The 13,835-nt window shown below is 41.2% G+C and overlaps 1 protein-coding gene across 10 annotated transcripts in view; it reads right to left on the reverse strand.

The window, feature by feature from the left end:
* znf618 (zinc finger protein 618) overlaps positions 1 to 13,835 on the reverse strand; it is an 88,852-nt gene that overhangs the window by 9,508 nt on the left and 65,509 nt on the right. For 6 of the 10 annotated variants that reach the window (XM_055659918.1, XM_055659916.1, XM_055659920.1 and 3 more), the window contains 8 exons: positions 12,316 to 12,393; positions 10,009 to 10,053; positions 7,357 to 7,446; positions 6,905 to 6,985; positions 4,455 to 4,544; positions 3,378 to 3,461; positions 2,302 to 2,343; positions 1,995 to 2,078 (listed from right to left, as the gene is read on the reverse strand). In XM_055659918.1, the coding sequence (XP_055515893.1) occupies positions 1,995 to 2,078; positions 2,302 to 2,343; positions 3,378 to 3,461; positions 4,455 to 4,544; positions 6,905 to 6,985; positions 7,357 to 7,446; positions 10,009 to 10,053; positions 12,316 to 12,393 (594 nt within the window). The remainder of the gene's footprint in view (positions 1 to 1,994; positions 2,079 to 2,301; positions 2,344 to 3,377; positions 3,462 to 4,454; positions 4,545 to 6,904; positions 6,986 to 7,356; positions 7,447 to 10,008; positions 10,054 to 12,315; positions 12,394 to 13,835) is intronic. The other 4 variants (XM_055659917.1, XM_055659926.1, XM_055659921.1 and 1 more) reach the window with 1 other exon arrangement.

Below are 13,835 nucleotides of genomic sequence, written 5' to 3' on the forward strand. Positions count from 1 at the left end.
CTGACTTCATTACCTTGATATTTAAGCCAACTCTTTGGCAACTGGAGGATGCCTTAGTCAAAACAAATCCTACATAAACATGTGTTAAGGACTGCAGATGCTGATTTACACCGAAGATAGACACAAAATGCTGGAGTGACTCAGCAGGTTCAGGAAGAAGGATCTCGAGATTCTCACCTATTCCTTTTCTCCAGAGATGCTGCCTGAACCCACTGAGTTACTCCAACATTTTGTGTTTATCTTCTGCATAAATGCGCAGTGAATACAGTGCATTCAGAAAGTATTCAGACCCCTTCACTTTTTCATGTTGTTACGTTACAGCCTTATTAATCATCTACCTACACACAATACCCCAGAATGAAGAAGCGAAAACAGTGGTTTAGAAACTTTTTGCAAAGTAATTAAAAAGAAATAACTGAAATATCACATTTACATACATATTAAGACCCTTTGCTATGACACTCAAAATTGAGCTTAGGTTCATCCTATTTCCATTGAGTATCCTTGAGATGTTTTTACAACTTGATTGGAGTCCACCAGTGGTAAATTAAATTGATTGTATATGATTTGGAAAGGCACACATCTGTCTATATAAGGTCCCACAGTTGACAGTGCACGTCAGAGCAAAAACCAAGGCATGAAGACGAAAGAATTGTCCGTAGACCTCCGAGACAGGATTGTGTCGAGACACAGATCTGGGGAAGGGTATAAAACAATTTCTGCAGCATTGCAGGTCTCGAAGAGCACAGTGGCCTCCATCATTCTTAAATGGAAGAACTTTGGAACCACCAGGACTATTCATAGAGCTGGCCGCTCGGCCAAACTGAGCAATCGGGGGAGAGGGCCTTGGTCAGAGAGGTGACCAAGAACCCGATGGTCATTCTGACAGAGCTCCAGAGTTCCTCTGTGGAGATGGGAGAACCTTCCAGAAGGACAACTATATCTATAGCAATCCACCAATCAAGCCTTTATGGTAGAGTGGCCAGACGGAAGCCACTCCTCAGTAAAAGGCACATGACAGCCCGTTTGGAGTTTGCCAAAAGGCTCCTAAAGGACTTTAAGACCATGAGAAACAGGATTCTCTGGTCTGATGAAACCAAGATTGGGCTCTTTTGCCTGAATGCCAAGCGTCACGTCTGGAGGAAACCAGGCACCACTTTTCACCTGGCCAATACCATACCGCATCATGCTGTGGGGATGTTTTTCAGCAGCAGGAATGGAGAGACTAATCATGGTCGAGGGTAAGATGAACGGAGCAAAGTACAGAGAGATCTTTGATGAAAACCCGCTCCAGAGCGTTCTGGACCTCAGACTGGGGCGGAGGTTCACCTTCCAACAGGACAACAACCCTAAGCACATGGCCAAGACAACGCAGGAGTGGCTTCGTGACAAGCCTGTGAATGTCCTTGAGTGGCCCAGCCAGAGCCAGGATTTGAACCCGATCAAACATCTCTGGAGGGACCTGAAAACAGCTGTACATCGACGCTCCTCATCCAACCTGACAGAGGTTGAGAGGATCTGCAGAGAAGAATGGGAGAAATTACCCAAATAGAGGAGTGCCAAGCTTGTAGCATTATACCCAAAGACTTGAGGCTGTAATCGCTGCCAAAGGTGCTTCAACAAAGTACTGAGTAAAGGGTCTGTATACTTATGTGAATGTGATTTTTCAATTATTTCTTTTGAATTACTCTGCAAAAAATTCTAAATGCCCGTTTTTGCTTTTTTATTATGGGGTATTGTGTGTAGATTGATGATTAAAAAAAAAATGAATTTAATAAATTTTAGAATAAGGCTGTAACGTAACAAAATGTGGAAAAAGTGAAGGGGTCTGAATACTTTTTGAATGCACTGTATGAAGATACTGTATCTCAGTCATTGCTACATAGGTGTGAAAGGCCTGTTTCCAAGCCGTATCTCCAAGTACATACATCAAAGGCTTAGCTCCACAAAAATGACATTAATGATTCAAAATGGTACAACACCTTATGAATTACCTCTAGCTCGGCTATTATGTGCCTGTTGCCTTAAGCAGGTACAGTGTTTGTGCTCATTTCCACAGGTCTGACAAGTAGAACCATCTGAAAAACATTAAACAATGCAAGTTCCATAAATTGTGGTATATATCCATAAATCTACAATGCAAGTTCCATAAATTTTCAGAAGCACAATTAATTTCATTGCACAAGTTCATTTCTTTCAAGAACGGTATTCATTTTTTATATGCGTTATTTCCATTTTAACTGTCAGACTTTCCTTAAAATTTAGTACAGGCACCAATTACAGAGATAAAATCAGACTTACTTTTTACAGAAGGAGGGTCTGATTTCTGTACACTGGCACCACCTGTAAACATTGTGGAAATTAGTGCATTTTACAGGCGTTGACATTTCATTAATCACACAGAACCTATTAACTGCCATGGCTTTGCTATAAATGCTAAATATGAATCACTGATATGATCAGTGAATCAGAAATAAGGTTTTCTAATTTTGCATGGGATACTTACAGGTCACTAGTGAATATGCATACAGTTAAAAACATGCACTTCACTTTGTTGCATTGCAAATTCAAGGCTGCTACCTGACAACAGTATGAGGACCAGAAACATTGAGAGCCTTGTGACTGCAAAACATTTGTTGCTGACTAATTTGTCAATTGCACTGCCTCTCCAGAAGAGGTAATGGCACTGCGGATGTTGCATAGTGAAAGGAGTAAAATCTCACAGAGACAATGCAGAGGAAATTCTTCCTGACTGCTCCTCCATTACTAACTGTGGTTGAGGGGGTGGGGATATGTTAAGCCAGTGGCTTATTTCATGTTAACCTGTAGAAATGCCTGCCAAAGGAAAGAAATTTAAATTACAAGCCCCAAAATTTAAACCTGCAAGCAAAAATGAGAAAATGCTGTGCTTAAATATTCAATTCTGATTTGAAAGTGCAGTTTTCCAAAGCCAAAAAAAAAAAATCAATGTCTGTGAAAACAGCTGCCCATGATGAGGACATTCTCTGGCACAGCTGTGGCGAAGCTGGTAGAGCTGCTGCCTCAACGCCAGAGACCCAGGTTCGGTCCTGACCTCGGGTATTGTCTGTGTGAAGTTTGCACGTTCTCTGTGACTGCATGGGGTTCCTCTTGTGCTCCGGTTTCCTCCCACAACCCAAACACAAATGGGTTTATAGATTAAATGGCCTTTGTACATTGAACCGAGTGTGTAGGGAATGGATGCAAAAGTGGGATAACAGAATGAGTGCGAACAGGTGATCGGTGGTCAGCGTGGACTCAGTGGGCCGAAGGGCCTGTTTCCATGCTGTATCTTTAAAATAGATTAATCGTTCAAGTTTTGGAATGCACTATGCATACATTTAGCATCTTATACTTACCACTAGAATTCTGAGAGCTATTGTTTTCTTCACAGGCATTTGGCAGTTTAGCTTCATTTCTTTTGACAAGAGGACTTTCTGCATCTGTAAATTTTGAGAAATATTGTTCCTGTCACGAAATATATACTTTGAAGCAAAACCGAGTGTAGACGGATCATTTACTGAAAATTGACGGCAAATTGTCATATAGCAGACAAGATAACTTCCTGAAACTCAAGTTCCCAGTCACATAGAACACATATGGATCACCTGTCTGCTAAACCATTTCTAGAAGCTGCCCAATTAAATCAATTAACCACACCAGTCAAGCAGAGAATATAGAAAACAGTCTTTTACTTTACAAAACTACAAGGATGTTACTCTAGAACTTTCATAAATCTCCATATACTAACCCAGAGCCAAGAAATGGAAAAAAATATTTTAGTTTATGTCCAATTGTGCTATTTATGCGTGAATCATACATGAAGAAACAAGGAACTGCAGATGTTGGTTTACAACAAAAAAAAAACACACACAATAAAGTGCTGGAGTAATTCAAGGGGTTAGGCAGTATCTCTGGAGAACATGGATAGGTGAGGTTTCCGGTCGGGACCATTCTTCAGCCTCTGGAATCAGAGGGAGGAGCAATGAGGGAGGGGCTCAGACCTCCAATCAAAGAGGAGAAGAAACTCTTAAGTAGGCACACCTCGAGGAGATATCGCAGTAGAGCAGACAAAATGCAGAAACAAGGAACGATTTAGGTTGAGGTGCATGTTCTCCAGGGACGCTGCCTGACGAGCAGAGTAACTTCGGCACTGTGTCTTTTTTTTTTTTTACATAGATGACACAGCAAGTATTTCCCTGCAATGGCTCAGCTAAAAGGTTTGGATAGGACTGGACAAACCTTGATGAAAATAGGCATAGATATGTTTTTTAAAATATAGCAGGGAATATAATTCAAGGCATTTCTCCTGCCTACACACAGTTGCAAAACGATAGTTGCATTCCCAAGAAACCTCGTGTTATAGAAAATCATTTTCTAAAGATAATCGTGTGAAAAGAGGGTTGGGGAATTTAGATTTATAATATCATACTTACCAGATGATGCATGCAAAGCCACATGTTCCTGGTAAGGAGTGTAATACTTGTATCGCTTGCCACAGTATTCACAGATATAACTACCTGTCTCTGGAGCAGAAAAACAACAAGAATTAAACATTTACATCAAGTTCTCAGCTTTTGTGCACAGTTGTAAAATTTTGAAAATCAAAATTTGATTTTTGCTAGCTACATAATCAAACTTAATAGTATGTTCAGACCAAGTAGCTTTGCAGGTCAGCTAGGAACAGAATGGGAATGGAGATGGAAAGGTCAAGAATCCTTTCCCTGCAGCATTCAAGAAACCTTATTGCCTTATGATGGGAAAATTGAGGAAACTGAATTCCGTAAAATAATGTTAAAATATTTGATGAATTAAACATAATTGCTCTTTTTCCTTCTTGAAATGTATCATATATTACATTTTAAAATATTCCAATTCTAATTGGCATAGCAATTTTCATAATAATCTTTCTTTGGGCAGTCCCTCAGGGGTGAATATGGCTTGCTTATACTTTAGTTGAGGGGGGTAGAGGTGATTATGCATGAATATTGTTTATGTGGGGCACACAGGACACAGTCAAGGTAGATGCGATCCAAGTCAGGATCCAGCTCTGCTGCATAGGCTAAGTGTAACGTATGCAGGCATACAAGCTGAGCGTTGGACAAGCGGCTGAAGAGTTTTCCCAAGGTTCCCTAGAAGTGATCGGGGTTATAGGCTTCAGGCAACGCAACAACTGATACACCAACGGGGGGGAAAGAGAGAAAGATGACTGTCCATTGTAGAACTACTGTGGAAACGGTAAGCAAGGGCCAGGGCCAGCCTCAGGGAGAGCACATGAGGCTAACAGCTACAGAGTGGAGAGGCTGGGATAGAAGGTTGGAGGAGAATTGTGAGGGAAAGGGAGCGAGTGAATGACAAATGAGGCAGGGATATTGAGCAGGACTGTTTGTGAAGCAGAGGCATGGATATTAAAGGGGGTGTGAATTAAGGCTTAAGAGGGAGATTGGGGATGGGTGCTGAAAAAAAGGAATAATATCAAGAAAATGTGACACATTTTAAACAGCCAAAATATCTAGGTTAGCAATGACATTAAGATGCTGTGGGAGTAATAAATGACTGTGTTCAGCAGTAAATTCCAGGCCCATATTTCAGTAAATTACATGTCTGTGCCACTGGAGAAATTCCTGAGTTCCATGTGGTTTTATAAATATAATGATTTTATATTATGTTGTAGCTTTAAGCTGCTGCCAGCAGTAGAAAAGGACAACTTGCCAGTCGCTGAGATTTCAGATTTTATTTTAAATTAAAATCCCTACTCTGGTCAAAACTAGTTTGATAGCCTGGTACTGATTAACCAGGTAACTTGATACTAATATAGCAAACACTTCAAAATACAATTCTGCGGCTGAAGTGTCAGAGTTAAGCAGCACTAAGAAAGGCCCTCCAGCCAAGCTCATCCCTACCATGCCATAATCCCTTCTATCCATATATCTTTTAAACACTGTAACTGAACCCATCCCAACAGCTTCCTCTGGTAGATCATCCCACAAAAAACACCCTCTGTGTAATGGATCCCAAATGCAATCAAGGAATTCCATTCACTCTTCTTTTCGTGTCTTTGAAGCTGGTTGGTTATATGGCAGTTTGCCATTCCTTTACACAGTCCTTTGCGTTTTTATTGAACACTGCAAGATCCTTTGGGCTGCACTGGTTGGGTAGTAGGGGGCAGACGAGGCAGTGCTGCATTGTATGGTCCTCTTCTCCATATTCACAGGTGGTTTGGCCAGTTTCATAGCCCCATCTGGCCATGGCAGCTTTTGATCGCCCTGTTCCTGTTCTCAGGCGGTTGAGCGTCTTCCACTGGACCCATGGTGCTTCTGAGCCCGGAGGGAGGGCTTCAAAAGGAGGGATACCCATGTCAGTAGGAGGGGGGTCGTCCTCAAGCCTTTTTGTCCATAGTTGGAGTCTGGTTTCTTCCCGTAGTGCTATTAGGGTCTGGACATGGCTGAGAAAGCTTCTCCTGGACTTCAGCCGTTGGACCAGGGGTACACGTCCGTAGACTAACAGCTGAAAACTCAAAAGTTGGTAGAGCTGCTGCCTCACAGCTCCAGAGACCCTCCTTCGATCCTGACCTCAGTTGTTATCTGTGTGGAGTTAGTACTTTTTCCCTGTAACCGTGTGGGTTTCTTCCCACATCCCAGAGAAATGAGGGTCTGTATCTTAATAGGCTTTTGCAAATTGCCTTTCATGTGTAGGGAATGGAGGTGAACGTGGACGAAGAAGAAGCTCGGTGATCGATGGTCGGCGTGGACTCGGTTGGTCGAAGAGATTGTTTCTGTGCTCTATATCTTTCAATTTAAAACACCATGTAATGGAACGGTACTGAGAATTGACAAAATGAATGCACTTCCATGAATTAAAAGAAATTCATTAAAATAAATCATACTTGATCCAGGGTTGCGTACAATTTCGTCCACCTGTTCAGTTTTCACTTCTGCTGGTGTCTCAACCGCATGATCATATGGATCTATGATTAAAATATATATTAGTTTTACTTAACATAACAAGAAATACACAAGCAATAATTTATGAAACAGTTTCCCTACCCATTGCAAATTTATTTAAAATGTTCTTTGGATGCTACAGTTGGGGATGTAGTCTTCCTGTATCAACAATATGGACATATTCAGATTATGACCTAAACATACTGTAGAAACTGGAAAAGGGAACACACAGCCATCCCTCAATCTTAGGAGTGAATGAACTTTGTGAGAACTCCATTATAAATGTACTCATGAATAATGGCTTAGATGTGATTTAAAGAACTGCTCCTGGACTTTTATTGCTACTGATGTCATTCGAAATGTGCAGCAAATTGAACAATTTGCAAATACATACCATCCACTGCATGCAAATCCCGATGTTCTTGGAAACAGCTGTAATATTTATATTTCTTGCCACAAATGTCACACATATACCTAAAATTTTCTGGAAACAAGGGAAGGAAATTAAAAAGTCGGTAAATTTGGCTTGTATTCAATTTTTGGGCTTGTATTCAATGTATCAATTTAATAACAAAGAGCTGGCCAGAGAACAAAGGATAACAAAGGCACACATTGAAGGGGAAACCCCACTCACATCTTAAATTCTCCCTACAAATGGAGATGATACAAATCGACTGTATGTTCATTCCAACAACATCGACAGGCAAACGGGACAAATGCATGAAGTACATGTTTCTAACTGTTCCATACAAGTGGACAACCAGGCAGATGATCACAATCCTATGTCAACTTCAGTCAACACAGAAAATTATACATTTCAAAACTGACAAGCACAGCCCCCCTGGTTAAATAACTATTTTGTTTGAAGAAAAAAAATAACACCTCAACATGTTATCATTAAAATAACATGGTTCAGCATTGTTGAGGGGTAGAATTTCACTTGTAGTTAACTCTGAAATACAAGTCTTTCCCTCTATTCATTTAAAAACAATTCAGAAGATATTCACACCAATCCAAGGTAAGCCCCTGTAGGCCTACAGGGCCACAAAATTCTCCACAACTAAAAACATATCATGCTCAAATGGTGCCAAATCTTAAGGGAAATCTGGAAAAATAAATTAAATGCACATCCAATATTCATTTCCGCACCTCACTAATGGGTAAGGTGTAGCAGGACAAAATTAAAATGTTGATGTATTAAAATCATTATATGATCACACTTCAAGCCAGTTTTAAATTATAAACTAGTTTGTTAAGACGAGTTAATAAAACCGTGTATGCAAGTTTGTCTGATTTGAATCTCATCCTTGGCCTTATTAAGGGACACATATGCAAAGAATATGCTAGAAGATATAGTAGAATGCCTGTTCTCCCGGTTGCTAAACACTTTAACTCCCCCTAGATGGGAGGGGGAGTCACAGTGTTTAGCAACTGGGAGAACAGGTAGGTCTAGGCGAAGTGAGAGGAGGTGTTCAGCGAAACGATCGCCGAGCCTACGCTTTGTCTCGCCGATATATAAGAGTCCACACCAGGAACAGCAGATACAGTAGATGAGGTTGGCGGAGGTGCAAGTGAACCTCTGCCTCACCTGAAAAGACTGACAGGATCCTTGGACGGAGTCAAGGGGGGAGGTTGGCGGATAGGTGTTGTTACATCCTATAAAATCGATCCAATAAAACAATTCACCACGAGAATTATGGCATTCAAGCTCCGCCAGTTGCCGAGTCTCATCCTCCAGCTTGGAGCAGAAGTCCCTTTTGGCCTTACCAAGGTCGTATTTGGACTTCTTGTAGACCTCTGCATCTCCAGGCCTGAATGCCTGGGATCTGGACTTCAGAAGAGTGCGGATCTCATGGTTCATCCAAGGCTTCTGGTTAGGAAACATTCGGAAGGTTTTTGTTGGAATGTAGTCCTGCACACATTTCTTATGAGGTCTGTAACGACTGTGGCGTATTCATTCAGGTCCGTTGCCGAGTCCCTGAACATTGCCCAGTCTACAGATGCCAAACACAGGAGTTGTTCCTCTGCCCCCACCGACCAGCTCTGTGCAGTCCTCACCACTGGGGGTGCGTGCGCTCTTCACTTGCTGCCTGTAGGCAGGAAGCCGCAGCACCGCAGTATGGTTGGATTTACCAAAGTGAGGGCGAGGGATAGAGCGATAGGCGCCTTTGATGGACGTGTAGCAGTGATCGATCGAGGGTGGTGCTGCAGGAGACATGTTGGTGGAAGTTAGGGAGTGATTTCTTCAGGCTGGCTTTGTTGACGTCCCCGGCTATGGTGGTAAACCGTCTGGTGCTTGTTGAGCATTTTTGAAGGGGATCCTAGTCTCTGGGGTCCTGGGTGAATTCAGTGGTAGAATGCAGCTGGGAAAATTCATAGTGTAGATCAGCCAGCAGGTCTGAGGCCTAAATGTGCAAACTGAAAACCTGAAACTTGCCATCGCTTATATGGGCAAATGGGTTCAGTTCACTGCAGAACCTAGAGAAGTCTAAGCTACTTTGACAGAATTGGAAGGTTGTGGATTTAGTAATTCACAGTGTGAATGCCCACGATTGGATTGGGCAATGGGTAAAGAAAAAGGATTTGCATAAAGAATGAGCAAAATGATTAGAACCATGCTCACTTGGAGCAAAAATGCAACAATGGACCAGTTGGATTGAATGACGCATGTCTTTACTGCAATTCAGTGCAAAAAACAGAATTCTTGAGATCAGCCTGCTTCTCTTTCGTCACTTTGTTATATACTTCAATTGATTGCCTTCTGTTTAGCCTCATCCAACAAATCTGAATAACCTGCCCTCTCCTTTTAAAATCTTTCCACTAAAAAACTTGGTTGCTGATCAAGTCCCACTTTCAAAATAAACATGAAAATGCATTGGCCCACTAAACATAGCATTTCTGCTTGGATTTGATGAGCATGGTGCTATTTCTTTAATCTAATGCAGCTGTCACATTTTCTCCACTGCGTCCCACTGTATGCAAGCCACTAGTGTTCAAATGGTGGTTAATAAACGTTATGAAGGAAGATTTGGCACAGAGTACTCACTTGCCTGTGGAGAATTTTCAGCTGATACAGAGGAGGTTTCATTTTCTGTGAAAATAAACAAAATGTATATTCTTAACTCGCAATTACACGCAACACTGTAGACCCAATTATTTATCACATCAAACTAAATGTTTCAATATTTGGGAAATGCTCCAATACCAAAAAACCAAATAAAAACAGACAATGCTCGAAATATTCAACAGGTTAGGCAGATTAGTGGCAGGAGAATCACTGGTAATAGGTCACATTAATGACCTTCTATCAAAATTGGTTAGTTAGAAATGGAACAAGTCTTAACTTGGAGAGGGAGGGGGTGTGGGGGAGAAAACAAAAATTAGGCAAGTGATGTAGAGACTGAGGGGTGGGGGGTTGACCGACACAAGTGCATATATTGCCAATGAAAGGCGCAAAGGCCAGAGAATAACAAAAGTAGAAATAAGGAACTGCAGGTCTGGTTTACACAAAACGACGCAAGGTGCTGAAGTAACTCAGCAGGCCAGGCAGAATCTCTGGAGAACATGGACTGGTGATGCTTCAGGTCGGGACCCTTCTTCAGACTGGTGGTGGTGGTGGTGGTGGTGGGGGGGGGGGGGGAGAGAAAGAGACCTGGGAGAGGGGAGAGGGGAGAGGCAGGACAAAGCATGGCAGGTAATAGTTGCACACAGGCAAGGGGGCAAATTTTAATAGGCAGGTAGTTGGAACAAAGGCCAGAGATGGTAGCAGGTGTGAGGCAGGCTGATTAATGAATTGCAAATTGTGAAGCCATTTGAAGGAATACAGTTCGAGGAAAAGTTCGAGTGGTGAATCTCTGGAACTCTCTGCCACAGAGGGTAGTTGAGGCCAGTTCATTGGCTATATTTAAGAGGGAGTTAGATGTGGCCCTTGTGGCTAAGGGGATCAGGGGGTATGGAGAGAGGCAGGTACGGGATACTGAGTTGGATGATCAGCCATGATCATATTGAATGGCGGTGCAGGCTCGAAGGGCCGAATGGCCTACTCTGCACCTAATTTCTATGTTTCTAAAAGAGGAGAAATAGGTGAAAGCCCAAGTTGGAGACAATAAAAGTTGATTTTGGATGGAGCCTACAGGGGATGATAAATAAAATCTGAAATTTTTGGAAATCTGCACACTGGTATTGATGTACCTTTTGTTATTCACTAACCATTCCCACCTTTTCACCCAGCACCATTGTCATTTATGTCATCCACTTTCTCCTGATCTCCAGCATAACTCGGACTATCTCTCCCCTCTACCATTTACATTTGTTTTATTTCAACTTTCCCCAGCCATACAAGAACAGAGGAAAAGTGAACCGATACAGCCATTTGATTTATTTTGTCTATTCCTTAAAATTACGACTATTCCTTAAAATTATGGCCGATCTTCTATCCCCAGAGTCCTTGATTTTTCCAACTTTTAAAATGTCTATTGATGTCTGCTTTGAATAAGGTCAGGAAAATGAATCCAAAGATTCATCATCCTCTGTATTTAGAAAAAAATATCTTAATCTTGAGAAGCTGGTCAGAGAAAATGCATACTGTGGAGTCCTGCAAGAATTATGCGTGTTTCAATGAATTATCTGTCACACTAGGCTCTGAGGAATATTGGCAATCTACTCATTCTCTATTCTTACAGAAAATCAATTTTCTCAGGAATCTGCTGTAAATCTTTGCTGTCCCCCACAATGTGGCAAATTAGGCTGAAACTATACATAATATTCTTGGGTGCTGTCCCATCCAGGTCCTATTTCATTACAGCGAGGCATCTTTACACTCTATTCAAATGCTTTTCCAATAAAGGACAACTATCCATTTGCCTTCCTCATTGCTCAGATGAAAGATTATTAGCCTGAAAGATTGACCATCATTCTCTCCACAGATGCTGCCCGGCCCTCTGCATTTCAGTTTTTATTTGGAAGAGGATGAGCATGCTAAATAATATCTTATTCAAATAACATCTTATTCAAATAACAGAGCTTCACAACAAAGCAATAAAAGTTTTGCACACTTTTGATGATATCAAAGCTACACCATTACTGCAGTTAACCCTTTGAGTACTACAGGAGCATCTCAGCTCCAAAATGAATAATAAGTTTTCAACTTTTAAATTTTATTCAAGAAACATTGCAAATGAAGAAATGCTGTCAAGTTCCATAGATTCTTCTATTTCTAGCTTTATAATGCTTAGGATTTGAATGCCACAATTAGATGCCATGTGCACATTCGGAAAGTTGTAAAAAGGGAAAAAAAAAATCACTACTCAAAGGGTTAAGCCAATAAATCCATTAAAAAAAAATAAGCATGTACCTAGGTGTGCTCTCACATGTGCCCGGAAGCAGCTGTAGTACTTGTATTTCTTCCCACAGGCACCACATATATAGGCCTCTGAAACAAAGAAGGAGTCAGACTATAGACAGGGGCTTTTCACTGCTCAAATTCACTATATTATTTTTTTTAGAAAGGCCATATCTCACACGGCGAGGAAGGAAAAAACCAACCACTAATTCTCGTACATTAAGTTTATCTTAAGCTATGTACACTAACTTCTCATTAAAATTCTAGTCACGATTTTCCCTTTCCTAATATAAACAAACTCAACGACATAATGAAGAGAAACCAAAGGTTAAACAGAACCAAAACAGCAAGCACTACAGTAACGATGTATGGCAACGCAGTAGAAGTGAGCAGGTAGCTTGCTAGTCGCAATGCCATTTGCTGCAGCAATTAGTGGGAACCAGTTTTCCCCAGCCTTACTATTATTTTAAGTAATTCTCAATTCAGAGAGACTGCGCAAGATTATTTAATTTAAGTATCTTGCTATTTATGCACGGCCCTGTCACTTGGGTTTTAATTCAATCAAAACTTCATCGCATCAAATCAAAACATGGTAACCTCTCTAAAATTCGTTAAAAAAATAAAATAAAAAAAAATTTTAAACCTGGAAATCACCAAAAAGCACCACAGATAATACTGGAAACAAAGGATCCGTTCTTAATCTAAACTGGAAAACATGACCATTAGTATTTAAAAGCAGAGCGAAGGCAAAAATAAGGAGTGCACTGGTGAATTGACCGGGAGACATCTAGCAGACATGGTCCTTGCTACAGACGATGTAATGGTGTGCAATAAAATGAGTTTATGGCACAAGAAATGCAAAAGTAAAAAGCTGAAGCATTGAGTTACAAGTCAGGAAAAGCTGGCACAAGACAGAAGCCGACAGCTCATAGAAGCAATGCAACTCGAGTGCTAATCTGTCTCCTCATCCCCAGTACCAACACTGGGCCCATGGACCAAACTACTCCTACCACAGTATCAAATAGAATTAATGCCTGAAATCATTAAAGTAAAAATGTTGAGATGATTGAAGGAAATATCACTTGGGCTTGCATAGGGCTCACATACAACAGCACAAGGTCAATTTGGACAGTGTTCAAGCATTAGGTGACAGAGAACTTAAGGTGATACCTGTAGTGTCTAGAAATGTCCAATATGGTTACATAATGATCAGTTGTCCCATTGTACAGAATTCTGCACTATTACGCAATTAAGCCCCAATGGCTCAAGGTGCAGACTTAACTTGGTTGGAGATCATTTATGGAGTGCCAAAAGGACAGAGGGGCCCTGCATCTCAATCCTGCATTGATGGAGGTGTACATATATCTGGTGCAGGGCTACTTTTCAGTCTGCATCACCTTATCCTGCTTTATCCAAATATTTAATCATCACCCGATTATTTTCTCAAGCACATTTCAAGTCATATTTTTGTGTGCCTATCCTTCTAATCCTTCCTCACATCCCCTCCAACACCACTTCCCAAACTCATCCCA

The sequence above is a fragment of the Leucoraja erinacea genome, chromosome 31 (genome assembly GCF_028641065.1).
Source record: "Leucoraja erinacea ecotype New England chromosome 31, Leri_hhj_1, whole genome shotgun sequence".
Taxonomy (NCBI): domain Eukaryota; kingdom Metazoa; phylum Chordata; class Chondrichthyes; order Rajiformes; family Rajidae; genus Leucoraja; species Leucoraja erinaceus.